This window comes from Pungitius pungitius, chromosome 14 (genome assembly GCF_949316345.1).
Source record: "Pungitius pungitius chromosome 14, fPunPun2.1, whole genome shotgun sequence".
In the NCBI taxonomy this organism is placed as follows: Eukaryota; Metazoa; Chordata; class Actinopteri; order Perciformes; family Gasterosteidae; genus Pungitius; species Pungitius pungitius.
In genome coordinates, this window is record NC_084913.1 from 16,291,332 (window position 1) to 16,313,641 (window position 22,310).

At 47.2% G+C, this 22,310-nt stretch overlaps 1 protein-coding gene across 2 annotated transcripts; it reads right to left on the reverse strand.

The window, feature by feature from the left end:
• Positions 1–1,552: 1,552 nt before the first annotated feature.
• Positions 1,553–21,387, reverse strand: dicer1 (dicer 1, ribonuclease type III). Of its 2 annotated transcripts, XM_037486596.2 has the most exons (30): positions 21,258–21,387; positions 19,583–19,628; positions 19,366–19,476; positions 18,292–18,491; positions 17,981–18,143; positions 17,672–17,802; positions 17,177–17,311; positions 16,939–17,099; positions 16,677–16,845; positions 15,544–16,016; positions 15,291–15,423; positions 14,156–14,398; positions 13,887–14,041; positions 13,447–13,579; positions 13,248–13,323; positions 13,004–13,143; positions 12,674–12,853; positions 12,388–12,601; positions 12,136–12,289; positions 11,866–12,048; positions 11,366–11,471; positions 10,625–10,800; positions 9,295–10,039; positions 8,247–8,399; positions 7,130–7,756; positions 6,740–6,995; positions 6,042–6,310; positions 5,319–5,481; positions 5,109–5,184; positions 1,553–4,877 (listed from the first exon to the last, which is right to left on the reverse strand). In XM_037486596.2, exons 4-30 carry the CDS (start codon positions 18,403–18,405, stop codon positions 4,712–4,714), a joined length of 5,694 nt encoding a protein of 1,897 aa, XP_037342493.2. In that variant the 5' UTR covers positions 18,406–18,491; positions 19,366–19,476; positions 19,583–19,628; positions 21,258–21,387; the 3' UTR covers positions 1,553–4,711. The 2 variants fall into 2 exon arrangements, with proteins under 2 accessions (XP_037342493.2, XP_037342492.2); XM_037486595.2 differs by lacking the exon at positions 19,583–19,628.
• Between the last annotated feature and the right edge of the window lie 923 nt (positions 21,388–22,310).

Sequence of the window (22,310 nt, forward strand, 5' to 3'; positions counted from 1 at the left end):
TTCTCACATCAAATAACATGCAACAACTGTTCAGAAGCGTGCTGTTGATGCCCCATAAATGTTACCTGAGAAGACTTTCACACCATGCTGACACCATGATGTGAGTGTTTGGTCACAAGGTATTGTGTGCATGTGCAGATGTGCGATGCCACTGGATTCTTAGTTTTAATACATTTATTTTACATCCTGGCAGCAATCCATAAATGAAATGCTGTGGCAAAAGAAAAGGGTGTGTACGCGATGATCACAGGAACTCTAGTAGCGCAGTGTGATAAGCGGTTTGTGGAAGGTGGCAATTGTTCAGATCGGCATGTGCCAACTTCTCAAACCTGTCTGTCAAGTCCTGCTCTGATCAGCTGTGAGCCTAACCCTCACTAACCCTGGCTGTACATTATAAAACACATTATTTGCCACCACAATCACAGTCACTTCTCTACTATTGTTCCAACTTTTAAACAACATGAATAACTCACACATCACCAAAAGACATTTTTGTGGAGGTTGAATGTAGCTTGTTTCTTTTTGTTAACCTCCCACCACTTGGGGGGCACAGAGTCCATTTAATGAGGAAGATTGTTTGCCACAGGTGTTGGTGTTTGGGAATCAAACTCTGTGACATGGAAGGTTCCTGAAGCAGTGTAAGTCGGTGCCATGATGAGATCCATCCATCTTCAAACAGCTTATTCTGTACTCAGGGTCGCGGGGGGGCTGGAGTCTATCCCAGCCAACTTCGGGCGAGAGATGGGGTACACCCTGTATCGGTCGCCAGCCAATCCCAAGGCCACATAGAGACAAACAATCATTCACACTCACATCATTCCATACAACTACGGGCAATTTAGAGTTCCCAATCAACCTATTCCCCACAGCATGTCTTTGGACTGTGGGAGGAAGCCGGAGGACCTGGAGAGAAGCCACGCACAGAAAGGCCACTGGGTGGAGATGAACCCAGGACCTTCTTGCTGTGAGGCAACAGTGCTAAGAACCACACCACCGTGCCCTCCGCCATGATGAGATCAAATTCTCCAATGTTAAGGAAAGGAGCTTCAATGCTTCCTTTACAGGATGATCACAAGGACTGCTAACTGCTAAGTCCTTGTTTAATGGAACTTGACCAATAACCATCGCACTACTGCTTTCACTTTTTAATACCTATTCCACTCCACTGAACATCCATTTCACTTCTTTTCACTAAATATACTCTCATACTCTATACAATTGTTTTTAATTCTCCCCAAAATTTTATTATATATATATATTGTATATATTTATTGTGACACACACATTTTCCCCCCTGGGGATTAATAAAGTTTATATGTGTCTATCTATCTTGCAACACTGACACGTTGATGTGCTTGAGAAGCTGTTGGTAATAATGGCTGTAGTTTGAGCACAGATATCCCAGTGGAGCTGAGGAAGAAGACAGGAGTCCTTGTATGAAAAGACCTCATTGACATCACAGGAGGTTGTAACTCCACTGTTTGGCTGCCATGTAAAATGTGCTGTGAATGAATATCAGCAAAACACTGAATAAACCCCACAGATCCAAAGGTGAATGAGCATACCATTACTTTTATTGTTGATATACTGGGCTACAATTATAAAAAAGAAAAAGAAATCCAAACAAACATGGTTAAAGGTATTTATGATCCATAAGGTGCAGCACGGTGTACAGTATGAGGGAGTCTATTCCAATGTCTCTTAGCCATTTGCTGCAGGCTGTGACGGCCCAGAATCTCCCCCCCCCAGTCTATCGCTCCACCCACTGTGCTGGTGGTCTGTTGCTGGTCCGCCCCCCCCTCATCCCACCAGCACGGGTCTCCCTATGATGGCTTCATGACATCTCCACACAACACCTTCAGTTCTTGGTTCACATTAAATCAGCCCGACTTTCAAGGAAAAATCCCAACAACTGCTGGAAAGGGGGGGGGGGTCATTGTCTTGTTGTTTGGGGGCATTTCTATTGATTGAATGCCCAGACAAATGCACCTGACACGACATCACATCCAGATCCAATAAATGAGATTGGCATCGGCAGTGGACGTTGAGTCAAATTCTAATGAGGAACTAATATTAAAAATCATGTGACTTATTAAACCTAAAGCGCCCCCACTGCCCCACCCTGAGGAGACCCAAATATTACAATAAGGACAAATTGGAGGTACTTTGTTGGAGTATTCCTCTTCTATTGGCTCCATGTAGTACTTGGCCTTGGCTTTACTGCAATACACAGCTGCAGCTACTTCTCAGGTTAAAATGGATTTTCTTAGTGCATGAGGAGTGGGGGGCTCTGCTGTCACTCGTCACGATGCCCCCAGAAGCTCACCGGAAAGGTGGGGCGGTTGGCCTCAAGGTGGAGGGGGGGGGGGTAACACGGCACTGCAGAAGGACAGAGAGTCACGTCCTGACTTCACCGCTCAAGTCATCAATGGATTTTGTCACACCCCCGCCCCCCCCCCAACTCTGCTACAGTGTATTCTCTGATGATAACCAACTGGCAGGTTTGGGGCTCTCGGGGGACTCGTCCTCACACCCCGCCATCATATGTGCACTTCTGTTCTCTGCCCCTCTTCACACGGGGGACATGAGGTCAAGTCTGGCGCCCAAGTGCAATGATCCATTGTGCTACATGTACCAAAAGAGTGAATTAAACAGCCCGTACGAGAACACACTAAGACTCATCTCCAGCACCGCACCCCCCCCTTTAACAACAATAACACACTCCAATATGATCCTTGTTTCCATCAGTCACAGACAGAAATAGAGCGGGTGGGGCACCGAATGAGGATTCCACATTAGTACCCCCCCTCCCCCCTTTGCAGACCAAATGTAATACAAGCCATAATTATTGTATTGAGCCAGTGTGTGTATGTGGGTGTGTGTGTGTGTGAGCCACAGACTGAGGTGCTGCAGGGGTGTGACTGTACTCACACGGTCCTCTGCAGCAGCCTCTTGGGGCCATTGTAGGTAAGAGAAATGATGGCGGGGGCCACATGCTGCAGGAACAGAAGCATAGGGAATACTTTATCTGGCCCTTCCTCATACATGCCTTAACCCATCAAGCTTGTTTGCTTTAAGGACATGAGACAGACTGCTGTGTGTTGTATTCTGTGTGCGGGGGGGGGGGGGGGGACATCAGTCTCCTGTTTTGAGGTAGAAGCACCTGCTGGTGGGATGATCGGACTGTGGAGGAGAAACCACACAGGTGAAAGGTCTCTTTGGACCCCGCCTCACGAGGACACTATCAATGCCCTGCGTGGACTTTAGAGCAACAAGTACAACGTCCTCTGCCCCTCGCATCAGTCAATCCTCTGTTGCTTTTAACCCTGAATTCACAAACAGATTCTCAACTGATGGAATGAACAGCTAGTGAACGAGGAAAGAAGAAGAAGGATTTCTCAGCAACCCCCCCGTGTCGACCTTGAGTCGGATAGGAGGACACGAGGCTGCAGACCAACGGTCAACCAAATCAAAATCAAAACCAAAAGGTCAAATAAAGAGGTATTATAGTTACAGTGCAAAAAAAAAGATGAGATTCAAGCTTAATACAAAAACATAGCACCAAACAAAAAGAATATATATAAAGACGAGGAAATGCATGCAATTAACTGAGGTATTCAAGTGAAAAGGGGCTCATTGATGAAGGGAAAAGCACTAAAGAGGCTGCTGTCCTCATCTGCAGGCTCGTAGTGTCACATGGGTTACAGCTTTGGGACACACGGCATGTGTGTAGAAACTAATTGGCCTTTTTCACGAAAAGAAGACAGTATTTGGGAAACAATCTGAGCCTCAACACGAGTGTCCAACGTAGAAAAGTCTGGAGCACGTGGAATGCGTCCTCTTCTCAGATCGGAAGCAGACGATCGGCCCAGCGAGACGTTTAGTGCACGAGAACGAGTCCCTCCATTCCGCCGAGACCAAACCGGATCCTCAGGGTAATGCCGCTGACCCCAGGCTCACTCCACATCCGGGTCACGTCTAAGGGAGCAATCCAATTGTCGTGGTTCATACATAAACTACTTTCAATTACAGTCACTGGGAATGTTGGACTTCCGATTAGCAGGATGTGAAGGAGAATATTCCTCACGTCTCTTTTGTTTTCCATATATATATATATTTATAGACTTTGCTACGTATAGGATTTCGTTGTCAACATGGCCACACAGTTGTCAGAGTAACAGACCCTAAAGGAATAAGTGCAAAAATGATTAAGAATACCGTTTCCTGACAGAAGGGCCCCTCCAGTGGTGTCTGTTCGCCGTTAGCCACTAGTGCACAGGCTCAGGAGGTCAGCGTTTCTCTCCCGTTGTTTCCTTCTTCCTACTTTGATTGAACTACGTACAGTCGGACACTACACACTGAGCAGAAGCCGAATCGTACTGACATAGAATTGAACAAATGAAAGGGTGAGGAGTAGACATTGCAACCTGACCTTCTTTCAAACACGTTGCAGAACGTTGATAAAGCGCTCGTGTGATTACACAACGCGGAGAGGGAAAGCAAAGATTGTGTTTGCGCAGAAAAACAAGACAAAATAAAAAAAAAAAAACTAAAAAAAACAATGAAATAAAAGATCCGTGGTGAAATCTGCTGCTTGTGTGCGTCTCCATGGTGTTCCAGGATGAAGGACTGGCGCTGCGTCACAGAGCTGCTGCAGCCTTTTCTTCTCCTTTCCCATAGCGTCGGGAGCTTCGGTGCTGATGCTGAGGGCTCAGTTGGTTTGGACCTGAGGTTGATTGGCTTTGAGGCTGCGCAGAGCTCTTCGTGCTGCCGCCGACTTGGCGATCCGGTAGCTGCGGCCGACTCCTTTGAACTTGCCTTTACCGACGACCTCCACCGTCACTCGGACCTTCCCGTCATACGTCCTCTCTGCGGGGCTAGACACGGGGGACACGGGGGACACCGTTAATACCTCGTTTCCATCAGACTTACTTACACTATTATTGACTGTGTTGTGGTCCATTTCCTTTCTTTCAACCCAAGTGGGTTCTGTAATCATTTACAGACAATGAAAACACTTGATTCCACTCACTTTCAGTTCCTAACCTTAAACCAGCATTCGGACTCATGCTTTATTCTGTGTGATACGTGGAAGAGCAGAAGCCTACCTGAACTTGGCAGTTTCCGGCTCCATCTCCAGCAGCTCCCTCACAGGAGAGCGGGGCACGTTGGCAGAGAATTTCTCTGGAAGTGGTGAGGGAATAAGTCATCAGTTACATCCTCACACCTTTATGTTTGCAACAAACACTGTCCAAACAACACCACTGGCAAACCGACGAATGCATACACAAAACAAATGTGCCTTCGCCCCTGCTCACCTATGAGGGGTCTCATCATTGGATAATACACCTGCCACACCGTCTCCAGAGACATGCTGCTGTCCATGTAAATCGCTCCGGCTAGCGACTCAAAGATGTCCCCCATAGCCTTTGGGACCTCAATGTCCTCCTCCTTCTCCTCGTCTTCTTCGGAGCGACGCAGCTGGTTGCCCAAACACACAGATTTGTTTTAATCAGCATGATAGACACCTCTGTGTTGCGCATGATGACTCACAGGCTCCTTCTCACGTTAACACTGACTTTGTTTTAGCATCGATCATGCAGACATTTGGACACAACCCAAAAGGTGCATAGCATTGACAAAACAAGGGCGTACACATCTCTATGTGCATGATCGTGGCATGCACCCAAAGGTGCGAGACTTCTAGTGGTCCCACTAACTGCGTCATTGGGGGCGTGGCCATTCAGAGCCCGACACGATGTACAGGTGTGAAAAAGAGGCCTGTGACAACCCGCTGGCGACCACATGATTGACTCAGTAAGTAGAGCCCTGGATTCCCAGGATCTCTGCTTACTTCTGCTAAAGTGCAATATTTAGTCCATGACAAAATTAAATGAGACAAATTCACAAAAGAAGAAATTGACAGTGTTGGATTGCACATCTGTATCGGGTAAATGCCGAATGCAAAGATTAGGTTTCTTCCTGCAGCACCAATGCTAGCTGCGTTGTTGTTGTTGTTGTTTTGTGGATACAGGACTCACCTCGGAGTCCATGCCTTGCATCTCATTCTTCTCCAGCTGGAACTGCACAAAGTCGTCGATGACGTGGAAAAGCTCCGGCGAGATGGCCTTGAAGTACTTGTGGTAGTCGTACTTGACGGCCAGAGAGGCAAAGATGGTGTTGTTGACGAGTGCTGAGCGCAGGTCGGTCAGCACGCCGGGAGAGTGCTGCCGCGGGTCTTCATAAAGGTGCTTTGTTATGAGGTAGTCTAGAATTGCATCGCCAAGGAACTCCAGCCGCTGGTAACAATCTAAAGAGGAACAACAGAAAGGGTCGTACACGTGGCAACTGTATTCAACAGTAACTTGGATCAAATGTCTTAAACCCTCAAACAATCATCATTCACAACAACTCTACAGGGCAGGTCACAGCAAACAGATGCTGGTGGAGAGTGAAGATCTAGACTTCCAACACAAGATGTGGGACTACAGTAATGTATAAAAGAGTCCAGTTTCAAAGGGTAGGTTTGTTCATCTTCAAAAACATGACAAAGATCTGTGTGTGCTTGTAAAGATGGATCACGGGGTGGACAGGGTGATGGAGGACCAATTTAACCAGTTCCAATTTCTGGATTCATCCGCCATATAATGTTTAAACTAAATAATACGCCTCAACATCCTTTACCTTTTCACTATCATGATCAGATGCTACTACTAAGCACAGTGAGGTGGAGTCTGACCTGTGATGGTGTTGTAATGGTAGGAAGCGTGGGTGAAGGCTTGCAGCAGGTACGCCTTGTTCTGAAAGGTGTAGTTGATCTTCCTTTCAAAGTTTTCAAAGCCAGAGATGAGGTGGTTGAGAGTTCGCTCTGCGTCCGGATGGTCCAGCAGGCAGCGAGGCGGGATCTTCAGCCAGCCGTAGCCCAGGTCCATGGTGGAGGTCTGAGCGCTCTGCACCACCGCTCCAGTTGGGGTCCCTCTCTCCAACGGTAAAACCTGATGTAAAACACAAGTCAATGCGTGTGGGACAGCTGGAAAAAGTCGAGTCACACTGGAGTGGTCATAGAAAACGTGAACTCGCCCCCCTCTAATAGTTGGTACCATTGCTGAATCAGAAAGTACGTGCTGACCTTGAGGCCTAGCGAGCAGAGGAACATCTGGGCGGCTCTCTCTCCACAGCTGGTCAGGTAGCAGCCCAGCAGGGCCTCCACACAGTCAGCGATGCTCTTGTCGGCGATGCACTGCTCCGTGTGCAGGTCGTAAGAGATGGACTGCTTGCCCAGCTCTGCGCCGCAGTTCTCCTCAGATGGGTTCCAGAAGCCCACCACGAAGTCGTCCTCCTCGCCCGCCTTGCTGGGGTCCAGGTAACACATGGCGTCCCATGAGCTGTAGTCAAACTCCTCCACACTGGGCGCCGGCTCCGTGGTGTAGTGGGCCGCCGCCGGTTGGTGGCGCTTCCTGGGCGCCTTCCACTCGTAGGGGGATTCGGTGGCGGGGGAGGAGCTCGATGCCGGGGCGGGAGGGGGAGGGAAGCCGCTCAGCGAGATCTTCTTACCGAACGCGCCGGATCCCAGAAGCATGTTGTCGATGAACTTGATGTGCTCCTTGTAGTACTCCAAGTCGTCCTCCATGTTGACTTCGTCTTTTGGCTCTTCCTTCAGCATCAGCTCCCCGTCCTCGTCCAGCTCCTCGGCTTCCTCGTCGTCAACGTCGGAGTCATTCCCCGGCTGCCCGTTCGCCGCAGGCTCCTCTTCAGCCTGGATGATGGATGTAAACGTACATTAAAAAGTCGACCCTTTTCATTCATTAGGATTCCAGACACGGTGCAGAATACAAAGGATTGACTCTTCAAGTCTGGACTGAAAAATTCCCGGATCCCTAAAGCCATAAACAGTTGTTACATAGCATTGTCACTTAAATGCACTCAAAATATTCATTTAAACATACGAATTGCTTGAGAGAGAAATATCTCTTCACTAATCTATTCCTATTTGTGATCACTGGGTTTAGATAAACAGACATCCTCCTTTCTCTGAATTCTTCAGCTGAAATGTTCTTTTAGTCATATTAAGATGCCTTTATTGTGCCACTTTAACATTACATACAGAACCTTATCATCATCCTACATATATTTTAAAATGAGTATAGACCCGACTCAAATATGATGTTCAGCCTGACAGATGAATGCATGAATTCTCATTTCCTCCCTCTGTTCCAGAGTGGAGAAGAAGCACAAGGTCCACTGACCTCCTCTGAGTCCAGTTTGTCTGGGCTGCTCCTGTCCTGGTTGACCACGTATCCAGGAGGCAGCCAGTTGACGGGGGGGTCAAAGATGGACACCACCATCCTGCTGGGGAGCCCCTTCTTCTTCCCCAAACGGTACAGGTTACAGTTGCTCACCTGGAGGAGAGGATTAGATTTCAGGATGAAACGTTTGCTATGTGCGGTTTCCTGGATGGGCTGACCAATGAAAAGATGCATGACCTGTAAATGGACTGGACTCTTTCCTCGTATCTCCAACACTCAAAGCGCTTCAGCACTACATGTCATCCTTGGCACATTCACTCACTGATGAGAAACCCTTCAAGATACCACCTGCCCCAACATTCACACAACAGTCTTACACCCTATGCACGGCTAAGGGGGCGATTTGTGGTAAATGTCTCCCTCAAGGTCACAAGGACCACCCACTCGGAGTCACACCGGTACTTTAGTTCATTTGGAGATCATCATTTTAGACCTTTAACCAAACTGGGTGAAGTGCCCTGCCCAAGAACACTTGGAAGGGCCAATTGTCTGATAAAAGGACGACTATGCTCTCCACTCGCCCAGTGGCCATCACAACTCACGAATAAGGACTGTACAAAGGTGACTGGTGCATTGGACACACACACACACACACACACACACACAAACACATGAAGCACAGCACTTCGAACTAGTCAGGGAAAGTACCAGCGCTGACGGCCATCGCTTCAACCCCCAAATGCTCTAATGACTAATTCACACCAGTCAAAACTGTACTAATAGTTCTAAATCAGACCCATTTTCTTTTGAATAAATTCCAATAAAAGGGAGGTTTATAGTCTGTTTACAGCGGGTCAGCTGAGCAGGAAGACAATGTTCCGCATGTCAGTTGAAACTCAAAAATGAAGGTGAAAGCTCCTGAAAAACAATGTACGATGGAAGAAGCAGCTGTAACTGAATATTTGTACATTTGAATTGTTTGTGTTTTATATTGTTGCAATCCACTACCGTGCCACAACTTCACAGAAGAAATAAAAAATGTCCTCACCTTCTTGCTGCGCATGTAGCTCAGGCGGCCCTCGTGAGCGTCGGGGTAGGTGCAGAACAGGTACGTGGTGATGGCGTGCTTGAGGAAAGAGTCTCCGAGCATCTCCAGCCGCTCCAGGTTGAAGCCGTCGCTGGCGTTGGACAGGGTCAGGGCCTGCAGGATGAGGCCGGGGTTGGGCCCCAGGCTTTTGGGGGAGTCTCCGGTCTGGGTCGGATCGGGAGAAGGTGCTGTGGGGGCGTCAGGAGCCGTTGTTGCCGGGCTGCAGACTGAGGTAGCTTTCAATGCGTGGTGCGAGGTCCTCCCTGGTGTACATTCATCACTCAGCGGCGGAGGACTGGAGCTGGGCTTCATGGAGCTGTGAGAGCGCTGAGCGGGAACTGAGGTAGTGCTTTGTGTCCATCCAGCACTCTGCCGCCCAGGGGAGCCGGGCTGCGAGCGTTGGCCATTGTCATGTTGGTGAAGGGGCTCCTCCTGCTGGCCGTCGTTATCGCAGTCTGTCACCACGGCAGTGCCGTTGGTTAGATTCCTCGTGCACGGGGCTTCTCCGGGCTCGGGGGCCGCTTGGGGTCCCTGCTCGGGCTGGGGTGAGCTGCAACTTCTGGGGTGGGTTAGTGGATCTGGGTCAGGGCTCTCGGTCTCTTGGAACGGACAGTCAGCCTCGTCGTCCTCGCTGCCGGAGTCGGATAAGGAGATGAACGCTTTGCTGTCAATGGATCTCTTCCAGCCGAAGTCCAGGTTTGGGTACCTGCCACAGACACAGCATGTGTACATTAGGATGCTGGGAAACTGAACAAGAGCATCTCAGAGAAAACATTGGCCGTAATTCTTACTTTAACAGTTAAGGTAGTGAAACACTTACATATCTCCAATAAATAGCAAAAAAGTATTAAGTGTTTTGCAGGACAGATAGTGTAACATTCACTACGTAGCATGTTTTGAATTTGTATCGTAGAAGTGAGCTAGCAAACACGCAGCTATAATCTGCAGTGGAACGATAGGATAAAAAGAATTTATACTTGTGACCAACTGCAGTTCAAACATTTGGCATTGGACTTTACGCTGGGGAAGCAACTAGAGTTTAAGACTCTCCAAAAAGGTGACCGCTAGTGAACCAGAAAAAGGCTGGAGGTAAAACTTTATTAGAAATACAGCTGTTGTGAGGATTTACTAATACACACCAGCTGTGGAATCTCTTGATTCATTCCTGCAGAGTGAGCAGGTGTCTTCATGTGTTCCTCATGTGATGGGAGAGTCTGAAGTGTCGGGATTCAGCAGATGCAATAAGTGTCAGCAGGAGCTCATGTGCTGCGTTAGTGTGTGCAACAGGCACCTGAAGTCCGGGGGCAGGGTCTGGGCTCCGACTCCGGCTTCGCTGGCGGTCTGGGCTCGGAGCTCCTCGGCGGTCAGAAGGCAGTGGAGGCGGTAGAGGATGCTGGGCAGACACACGGCTTTCCTCCACAGGGAGGCGGGGATGGGGTGAATAGCACACAGCTCTGGAACCAGGATCTGACAAGCAGCAGCAGTTTAGACAGGGGCAGTCGCAGGGGGGGCGGCTCAAACCCTTTTCTGCAGATTCATTCATTACATATTGAATAGATCTGTAAAATGTAATGAAAAGTGAAATGTATTGTACAACCAAATTGTAATGGGTCGAGTCCAGATGGAAATAAATAAACAATACAAAGTTATGGATCATGTTGGAGCTTTAGTAATAAGATGTTCACTGGGTGTCCCGCTTGCACCTGTCCTGCTAACCTCACCATACACATGTGACAACTGTGGCTGAGCGATTGGAGGGAGATGGTAAAGTTGGCCATGTTTCTATAAGCAAGACACTTAACAACATGGCTCCCGTAACTGGGACTATGGTGTGTGAATGATGTGAACACCACCTTTAAATTGCATTGTTCACTTAGCACACACAGCTTCTGGAGCAGAGGACAACATGACAATATGGACCAGGAAGGATCACCAGACATCAAACTGCTGCACTGCGCTTTATTCCACCCACAGAATTACTTTCACTGAAAAGAATGAGGGGGTTGTGTTTTCCCCTCTGTGGGTCCTGTACCTGTTTGTTCTGCAGACTCTCCCACTTGGCCTTCCTCTTCTCTGCACTGCTGAGGGGCAGTGCTTTGCCCTTCTGGTTCAGGTGGCGAGGGGTTAACAGGTTCAGTCTGAGAGCACAGAGGAAGGCTGGTCAGAACACCATGCATGTACAAAGTGCTTTCCTCAGACTGATATTATTCTGAAAACCTCCTTTTACCTCGTCAGACTCACATTGCAAAATGCAGATACAGAGCAATCAAGTGGTGTTTAAGTTACGTTAGTGGCAGCTCATTTTTTTCTGGAGACTGTACTAGCCTGCAGCAGAGATGAGCAGCAGGCGACAGAGGTCTGGTTCCATCCCATCCGTCTGCATTCAGACCCAGCCCACCTTGTATCCCAATTCCCTGCTATATAAATACACTCTGTGCTCTGGTACACTTTGATCAAAGGCGCACTGACCCGATGGGAATCTACCTGTTGAATCATTAAAAAAAACAAAGTGACCGCTTTGGTGCTGCTGACCTGGAGGAGGTGTGGTCTACGTCCAGAAGCGGCTGGTTCAGGTTGGACAGGTCCAGGTTGTACTTGGTTTTGTAGTACTCGGCAAACGTCTCGTACTCTGGCGAAGGAAACTTACTGAGCGGCGTCAGGTCTGTGTACACATCGGCAACGTAGAAGCGGTGAGGCTGGTCAAAGTTCCGATACCTGGGAGGGAGAGTTTGACATGTTGCTCAAAACATCTGCTCAAAACATCTGCATTAGCAGAATTAACAGCAGAAGCCACTGCGGCACCTTGGAATGATGACCGCATCCTGGTAGTCCTCCAGCTTGAAGGTGAAGGGGTTCTGCTTGGTGTACTGAGTGGTAGGAATGCCAGTGCGGGCCTCGGACCTCTCAATGTCCTCCATGAACATGAAGTCCATATCTAGAATGTGGGAGTCCCCAACTGAAGGAGCCAAAGAAGTGGCAGAGAGAGAGGACACTGATGAGAACCTGCGCACGGCGAGCCGTCCTCCCGGCTCCCCCTGGACGGGTTCTACTCACCGACATTCAGAGGCAGAACGCAGTAAGCCGAGTCGGCCAGCGTGGGCTTGAACTCCAGCGCGGGCTTCTCCAGGCGCAGGATGTGGGAGAAGATGTACTGGTGCAGGCGTGTGATGAGTTCGAGCTGCGCGGTGTCCAGCGCAAAGCCAGACTTCTGCAGCTCGATGGAGATGGTCACCTCGCCCGAGCGAGTGTACACTGGGAAGTGTGGGATCTGGACAGAGAGAGAAAGCCATGAGAGGAGGACACCGGAGACATGAAGGTGTTGTTATGGTCTGCGGCGTACCCGAGGTATGGGTTTGGCGGTCAGGATGCCGAAGCACCTGGTGGTGTCCTCCGGTGGGTAGAGCTTCCTCCTGCGGAAGTTGAGTTCATCAGGGAGAGGCGTGGTGAGGACCATCCCGATCACGTACAGGTAGTAGGTCTGCTCTGATACAGCGTAGCTGTCCCGCAGGCACTCGGGTATCTGAGGAGGACAAAGACCATTTACTCATTTCTACAGGACATTCCCTACTTAACGTCCAGAAAGCTTCGCTCTGCGTTTGACCTCCTCCTTCTGACAACTAACAAACAGGGCCCACTCAAGAGATCCAGCTGTACAGGACAAGACTCTTACGGCTTTAGGGTAGCACTGCCTCCTCTTGGTGGAGCCGGGCCGGCCTGGTACGTTAGTCTCTTCCTCATCGTGGAGGTCCAGCTCCTCCTCGTACTTCACGGTCTCTTTCCCCACCGGCATCAGGTGATCATCCAGCTCACCTGGGAGGACAACGGGAAGACAGAGTCACGCGTAGGTCCTATGGTGGCTGAGAGGGAATGAGATTTACATTCATACATCGGAGACCTTTCAGTTGTGGTTCTACCTATTTTGTGAAGTTTCTCGCAACATAGAAGTGCGACAGCTTTCTCTGCCAGCCTGGCACAGTTCATTGTGGGACCCTGTAGACAGTGACATGTTAGTAAGTGTGTGGGTAACATGCACTGTATAGAAGAAGTGCAGACATCGTGATGAGTCAGGGCTCGCCTGCGTGAAGATGTAAGCATTACTAAAGTCTTCCTCACCTTCAGAGGAACTCGCAGAGGGGAGTTGATGGGCAGGTACAGAGTGGACTGGAAGCGATCGTCCTGCCTCTCCGCAGTTTTACATTTAGGTGCCAAGTGGGTGAACGGGTCACTGGGAAGCCGGGCACAGTATCTGAGCACCACAGAAAAATGGAGCCAAGGTACCCAAGGGAGTGTTACAGAGTTGAAGGAAGAAAAAGACGTTGGGGGCGGGGTTAATATTATGAAAGGAAATGACTGTATAGTCAACACAGTTTGTATTAGTATGCTTCTATTTACTCGCCAAATCTTTTGATAGTGTTCTCTATTTAGTGCACAGAATGACCATTTCATTAATACGTAATGTTTCTTATAATTAATAAAAATAATAAAATTACAATGATCATCCTCTACATAGATCTGTATATCTGTATTGTGTTATGGCAAAAACATTCTTCTACCTGTTAATGTGTCCGATGGCTGTGTTGATGGTGACCCGTGGACCTCCGTCCTCAGAGTGCAGTACGTAGGGCGGCAGGATGTCGTCATCATCCAGCACCTGCTCCACTTCAAACTCACTCACCTCCACCGTCTTGGAGCACTTGTTCCTTAAGATCTGCTCACAGGTCAAAGGAGATCAGCACCATGTTACACAGCATTTACCTTTCTCTGTACATTGTTGAGACAATCAACCACTAACTGACCCAAAGAGACAGAGAGCAAAGGTCACCTTCTCTATGGCCTTGTAGGTGGTAAGGTCATCTTCAAAGGTCCTGGTCCTCTCGCTGTCTGCCAGCATGATGTAGTTGGAGACTGGAGCTCGGGCACGCCCTTTGGACTGGACGTAGGACCTGTACTCTGCGGGCAGGTCGAACCGCACCACCAGGTTACACTTGGGGATATCCACGCCTTCCTCCACGATGCTGGTGGCGATCAGCAGGTTGGTTTCATGAGCCCGGAACTTGCGGAGAACCTAGAATAGAAGTTAGGGGTCTAACAAAGTCTTTGTACTGCTTCGATTACAGGTGTGGAATGCTTTCCCAACTATTTCATTTTGTATGACATTGTTTTAATTATGAAATGCAATATTTTCTTGTGGTGTCTTGTCAGGGTGTGAATGGAGCAGGGGAAGGACAGAGAGAGGGCTCTGGATGGCTCCCTTTGCTCCCTGAGGCTTCTCAGAGACTTTGCTACCACCAACGCGTGCAGTTGTGTATTGGCTCTCATAACAGGTTGGATATGTCAAATATATATGAAATGAATACCTGGGTTTCTTCACTTCACTCTTCACTGGATAGTAAGCAGGGGAACATTAAGATCTGTTTGGTGAATTAAGACCAAACATAGGCTATTGGATTGCATTCAAGACTGCATTAATTACAATTCTGAACTGCGATTAATCACATTGAAATGGGCTAAATATCTCAAAAGTAGTGTATTGCCTCTTTTATTTGTGCAAACACTTAAGGTATGGTGCTTTTTAACAGTTCTCCCTTTTAAAAGAAGCTGTTAAAACATTTATTTTAAATCATAACTTTAAATTAAAATTTAAAATAGAAAAATTATGCGAAACCAATTCTTTTTTTTGGTTTGAAATTTACAGAGCTGTCTTCGCCTCTGGATGCAATTTTGTACTAAAACACAACGGCGTTTGGTGGTCAAACGTGAGCAGGACTTCCACGACAGGTACAGAGTATCATGTCTTCCACAATCAATGAAGATGAAAAACAATGGCGGAAAGTTTAACCTTGTTTCAGCGTGAACGCATCTTTAAGCCCGCCTCCAAATGCTCTCATTGGTTAAGGCACATACTGATCACCGCCCCCCCTCTTGAATTTCCCCATGAGGAATTCCTGTGTACTTACCTCCTCTTGCTTCCTGAACTCCACCTCCATCTGCTTGTTGCGCGGCTGGTTCTTGCCGATGCTGTGGCCAGTGATGAAGTTGCTGCTGATGTAAGCCAGATCCGGGTCCTGCTTCCCCGCCTCTTTGATCAGACTGAGGAGTAAACAGAGTCAGCATGAAGCTGCAGTCACCAGGGTCACGGTTCTGGTCCGCTGCACACAGAGGTCAGCCTCTGCCTGAACAAACATTACAAAGAGGATGACGCAGACCCACCGATTGAGGACGACAGCTGTGTAGCGCCTCTCCACAAAGATGATGCCACACAAGATGTTGGTGAAGGGTGAGGGAAAGTTGGCTTCGGGCCTCTCTTTGGTCTCCACCTCCTCATCCTCGTCTTCGTCCTCCGAGTCGCTCCACGACACGTAGTTGTCCTGGTTGCGATTGTTGTACCACTCGACGCTTTCAAACTGCTGCCGCTCAAAGGGCTTGTACTCGTGCAGGATCTCGAGCAGCCGGAGGACCTTGGGGGTGACGAACTTGAGGTCCAGCGAGGCAGGCGAGAAGTGTTCCTCGCAGAGGGCGTGCACCTTTCGCAGGATGGTGTCTGTGAAGAGCAGAAACTTGCGGCTGAGCTCCTCCTGCTCGTGTTTGATGTACTTCTGGAGCTCCCGCACCATGATGCCCGCTGCCTTATCGGCACACCAGGGACCCAGGACCTGCAACACGGCCCGGCAGTCCCCCAGAACCTGGACAGGACAGAGACAATGTCAATAGCAGTTGGATTTGGATCTTGGACTTCTCAAAGTGAAGTCATGAACTTTAACTGCATATTGACCCGAAGAAACCAGCAAGTGGGCTATTATCCTCGTCACAGACATGCGAGGCCCAGGGATTGGACAGCAGGATCTCCCAGGGACATTTTGAAGGAACAGTTTGACTACAAAGGAAACAGACTGGACGTTAAGTCCCAGGTTCACCTTGTTCCCCAAAAAGCACTGGGCTAAGCGCCGCTTCATTCAGATAAAAAGGTAATAAGTATTCTGGTATCAACAAAGGACGAGTAGAGAGCGTTTGATAACAAATTGAGTCCAGTTTCCTGGGTCTCCTCTGTATTTCGTTCATTATGTCGGGCAAGATTAGAACCATCATTTCAGCAAACATTTATTAATTATTGATGATAGTTTGGAAATGACATATCCATTGTGTTACAGTATCACCAGAGCGTCTACAGCAAAACTATTATGACTTCACATGAATTAATCCCTTGTTCCATTTGTGCAGAAATAAAACTACAAAAAGGTTTGTAAGTCATAGTACACACACTCAAATTTGAAGAGAAAAGAGGTGAAAATCTTCAAAAGGTCTCAAATAATTAAACAAAAAAAAAAGCAAATGGTAGCTTGTACCTGTTTTGAGATGAACGTGGGGTCGCGGTCCTCTCTGCTAACACAGATGTTGCAATCACTCAGGAAGTAGAGAGCGTCATCCAGCTCCGCCTGCAGACAGGAAGAGAGGCCGCTCTTATCCGTGTAGGGGCCACAGTCCAGCACCACTTCTCTGGGTTGAGAGGCGTATCTGAAACATCCAACAGTGTTACTGCCACTGGCCTACGGAGGTCCTTTACTCTCAGTTTGAACAAACGCATCAGACAAAACGCCATAGTCTTACCTGTCCAGGACCACAAGGTCCGTGGCAGTTTCAGCGTTGCTCTTCAGGATTCTCTCCAGGTTCTGGATCTTGTGCTCCAGTTCTGACGGGTCACACTTCCCATTCAGGATGGAGGCTGTGAGCCCCAGGATACGGGGACCGCCCGAGCAGCCCTCAAACAGCTGCACAGAGGGAGAGCAGGTCATTCACAGATCTCTTGGTTGGGAAAATAGGAAGAAGGTACACACCAGAGGCCCACCTTCATGATGTCACAGTAGGGGTGGTCAGTAATGGCCAGGTGGCAGTCATCAAACACCACTAGGTTGATTTTAGACAACGGTAAGATTTTATTTCTCAAAACATGAAGGAAGATGTGGCAGGTCATGACCAGCACCTGTACGAGAGAAGGTGGATAAGGAGCCGTTATCAGACTGTAGAGGACATTCAGGGACTCATCATCCCCCAATTGCTGATTAGAGCTTGAACGCAATATAATGGAAGTCAATGGAATCCCTGTCCATTAACTGATAGCTACTGTGCTGTGAACGTGCCTCACTCTGCTGCAGCTGATGTAAACACAGGTGGGTTGTTCACGGTTTCATTACCAGCAATTATCGACGGTTTAACTGAGTAATTAACCAGCAGTCTACATGTGTGCCCAACTGTAGGCCTCGATTAATGCAGTAGTGTAATGTAGCTAGTGTTATCTTATTAAAACAAACCCGATAGTATGCAATGGCAATGATGAGCACACCTGATTCTCCATTATCTCTTGACTCCACCGTTGGTTAGTCCATGATGAGGTCTCCTTCACATCCGTGTATTCTCCCACTTGCAGGTCAGAATGAGTCCTGACTGCAGCTGCTTGCTGAACTACAGACACAGCTGGACAATGCAGACCACAGAAAGGGTCAACGACTTGGAAAGATACAATTCAATGTAAACAAGTTCATGCAGCTGAATTCAAACCACCATTGTATGAACAATGCTGTTTACAAAGTGACACAAACAGCTTTGTGCGGCCAGGTAACTAACAAGTACAGGCATCAAGTACAGCAGGTACCTGTGTTCACCAGGAAAAAGGTCCTCTTTGCGTTTTCATTGTAATGTCCCCGGATTTGGTGGGAGAGCTCCTTTGTTAGAAGTACTGCAATAAAGGTCTTCCCTGAGCCAGTATTCAAGCAGACGATAGTATTATGTTCAATAGCTGCTTCAAGAAGTTCTACCTGTGGAGGAAGGCACAGGTTCATCGGGAAAGTGAATATAATACAACACAAGAGAAGAGCAATGCAGAGCCTTTGATACTCGCGGTGGCTTCACAATCCCTCAAGCAGCCAGCTCACACATCCACAAGGACCCCCCCCCCCCCCTTACCTGATATTTCCGAGGCGTATAGATGTTGTCGTGGATGGCCTCCTGCTGCCACGGCAGCCCGAAGAAAGGCCCCATGGGTGAGGTGGCAGGGGTGACAAGCTGCAGGCCTGCCATTCTTCAAACAGGTGGCGGTGGGGGGGCGGGGGACTGAGCTGCTCCACTTTATCTCATTTCATCACCCTCTTCGGTTCACAAGTTCACTGGCAGGGGAGATAAGAGGACCAATTTTATGTCCTAAAATCTACAGGCAGAGGGGCAGCCAAATGGTTAGAAGAAAAATAAAATTTATTTATTTGGAAAAATTGTCCCAATTTCTTTTTATCAAGCAAATCAGATGGACTTTTATTTGCTGAGGTTGAGAACCTCTGCTGGAAAACAGACAAGAGAGTGAAACAAATGTGGTTTGCCCAGTCAGATACTCAAATAGTCAATTAGCATAATCTGAATTGGTTTTGAGAACTTCTTCGAGCACAAGATGTGTTTACACAACCTGGCTTACCGACGGAGAACATCTTTTTTTCCCTCATAACTCAGCAGCATATTTTTCAGATCATTTTAGAATATGCTTAGTCTTTAGTGCCATTTAGAGCTGGTTTACAATGAGAAAACAGCTTGTTGATACTCCTCAGAAGAGCTGGATGATAGACTCTTCAGAAGTGCTTGTTTAGACTCTTTCGATAGCTTTTCAGAACAGCTCTTTGGTTGACTGTTTAAATGGTTGAGAACAGCTTGTTTGGATTTTTAAAAACATTATTCTGAGTTTGTTTTGAACATATTGGCATGTTGAGCCCAAGAGCAGCTTGTTTGAGAACTAACTTTGAAAACATTAAGGATGTAAGGAGAGCGTTTCTGGAAATAAATAACAAGTAGTTTGGAGCTTCTTTAATAATGTAATGACAACAGCTTGTCAGAGCATCTTGAGTCTGGTTTATTTGGAGCTTAGGAATAGCTTGTTTAGAGCTAAGGGTGGCTTGTCTGGCATGTGACAACAGCTTGTTTACAGATTACCAAGGGAAGATTATCTGATGAATATAATAATGTTGGTAGAATCTATGTCTAAAGAAATATACTTACAGGTAATATCTGGGATTTTATGGATAAGCAGACAACACATAATCTGGGCTTCATGATAATTTCACTCTCTTTCAACTCTGGATGCTCCCCCACATTTAGCTGGAAACAGACCTGAGAAATAAAAGACAGAAAACAGTCATGTACTAATCCAAGTCACACCAGATTCTTCCCATCCATTCGGGTTGATAGTGATAGTACACTGAAAATAACTTCTCACCTACACACAAAGGGGAAGTGTCAGGACTGTGATTGCAACCTCTGCTCTGCACGGCCAAAAGCAGAGAGCATACTGAGAATGGTATGGTACAGAGGCTGGTACATCAAGCAAAGGTAGGAAGGATACATCGCTAGACTGAGAAGAGCCTTTTGACACATTTAGGCAAAGTGCTGCGAGTACTGCTTAACTTATAGTAATGCAGTGGCTCGTATTTACTGATGGTTGAAAATGCAACCTGGCTTTAGTCTAACAGTTGATGAATCCAACCTGATAAGTTACTGGTCTATGGCAAGGACAAAGTGTAAAAATGTAACAAAGTTCTGGTAAAGGGGTGCATCGCACCAGAACAGAATCACACATCACGATTCACACATTGGCAAAATCTCAAATGTGAAATATGTGTTTCTCAAGTGACAAAGAAGTCTTACTCTGAGACAGTAGAACTTGAGTGACATACATTATGAAAATGCCGCTAACACAGCAGGTCTAACGCAGACAGACTAAGTCACTAAATGAAATGAAAAAATGTTTCAACATGACTACGCAATTTAAAAATTGTAAGAACATTTACTAAGGAGTGTTGATGCGAAAGTGGTTCAAGTCGCTGAATCTTTCCACCAGTGAGCTCATAGTGACGTGCCATCACATCTGCCACGACACCTGCCGTGGCATCTGCCATGGCCTCTCAGTTCAGCACAACGGAAGCCAAACGGGGGAAAGGCAGCTCTAGCAAGCAGGCACACATGCAGAACGTTGGCCAGGACAACTCATTCTCCCTGCGTCATATCCATTGGCAGTGTCATTAAGAGTGGGAGGCTCAATATGTAAGCACCGGCCAACATGCCAATTCAAATGCTGCACACTAGACCGTTTAGTTCACTTTTCAATGACTCCATGCTGAGTAACACTGGCCAAATTAGCTAACGTTAGCTGCCTAGCAACTAAGCACTTCACCCTATTAGCATTGAGCTAACTTTTAATAAACATTGCCATAACGTAACGTAAAATATATTAAATTAAAAAAGAGCGGATACTTGCTTGACAGTACTTTAATACTACATAACGACGAACTCTGTAGGGGGCATTGACCCTTATTGTCGGTGCTATAACGTTAGTATGAACAGGGGAATGCTAGCTTGCACTAGCTGATAACGTTAGAGCTAACGTTAACATTACCATATGACACATTACTTTGTGTGCGTTACTTTACGTTTGCAGGGACTCCATAGTAAGAACAGACTTAAGTAAAATAATGTCTCAGAGAGTCTATTAGCCTCTTGCACAGCATGACCAAATATTGACATAGCGCTGACTGCAATGGAAAACCTCTTAAACAACGTAACATTAGCATAACCTAGCATGGCTAGCGAGTAGTACATCCGACGGATTGCGCCTGTTTGTTATTGATCTGGCTATTCGGGTAGTCAAAGACATATCTGTCTGAGCGTGGTCGCATGTTCCAGACTGCGTGACGAGCCAAACTAAAACATGGCGTCCCCTTTAAATACATACAGCTTTTAGCTACACAACGTCTGAACGGTGACTACAGCCCCCATGCACCATCACCATGTCAGCGAGCGTTAGCTAGCAAGCTAACATCTAGCAGGGCCAACACATGCAACAGAGTAACGTTATGTCACAAAGACAAGTCATATAACTCTGTAGACAATCTCACCTGATGTTTGCTTTTCAACTGACAGTGTGGGCTAAGAAATACTTGTAATTGTTCCTAGGATATCCACGGCTGTCGCTCTTGCTACTCGTTCCGCGGTGGGACCCCTTCTTTACACCCGGGCCTCTGCTACGCCAAAAGATCTACGTAATCTGCGTAACAACCAGTGGTTATACCGCACGCTGTTTTACTAAAGCGAAGGAGAATATCTGCTCACAGTCTGGAGGTTCCCTGTCACTGGCACTCATTTCAGGGGTTCAACCCGTTCACTGACCTCACATGTGTTATTATTATTATATCAGAGCAGCAACAACAGCTCATATATATATGCAAATTACATTTTCACATGAACACATTTAAAATTGATAGTGAAAAAAACTTCCATCCATTAGCCATTATGTTAATAGAGAATGTGAAGGTGAAAACAGAAATCCCAAGTCATATATGTGATGAGCGCATGAAGCATTTGTTCATTTTTATATTTTACTGTTCACACATCTTACATTTAAATTGGTAGATTCATTCATGTTTTGACCACTCCAACATGCTCAGGATGTCCGATCAAAGGCCAGCAGACACTTCACTGCCATATTTACAAAAACAGATGCTGAAGCTGTTTCATGTTACAGGATGTCCTCTACATGGCAATATTACCACACACACTCACACACACACACACACACACACACGCACACACACACACACACACACACACACACACACACACACACACACACACACACACACACACACACACAGACAGCAGTGGAGTGGTATCAAACATGTATAACCTGCAGCTGTAACAGTCTCAGATTTATTAAACTATGTGAATTCAAAAGCAAAATTGGCACTTTGAATGTACTGGCATGTCATTCATTGGCACTGTATTGAAATGAATGGCATGCTTTAAACACATGTTTGTACACCGGATAATAAATACATCAAGGGAAATAATTATGCTACACTCAGCTCAAACAATTGAAAATCCTCTGAATGGTTTTATTCTCTAAGAACTCCCCCCTACAAGTTAAGACGAGAATCGGGGTGCAGAGAGAA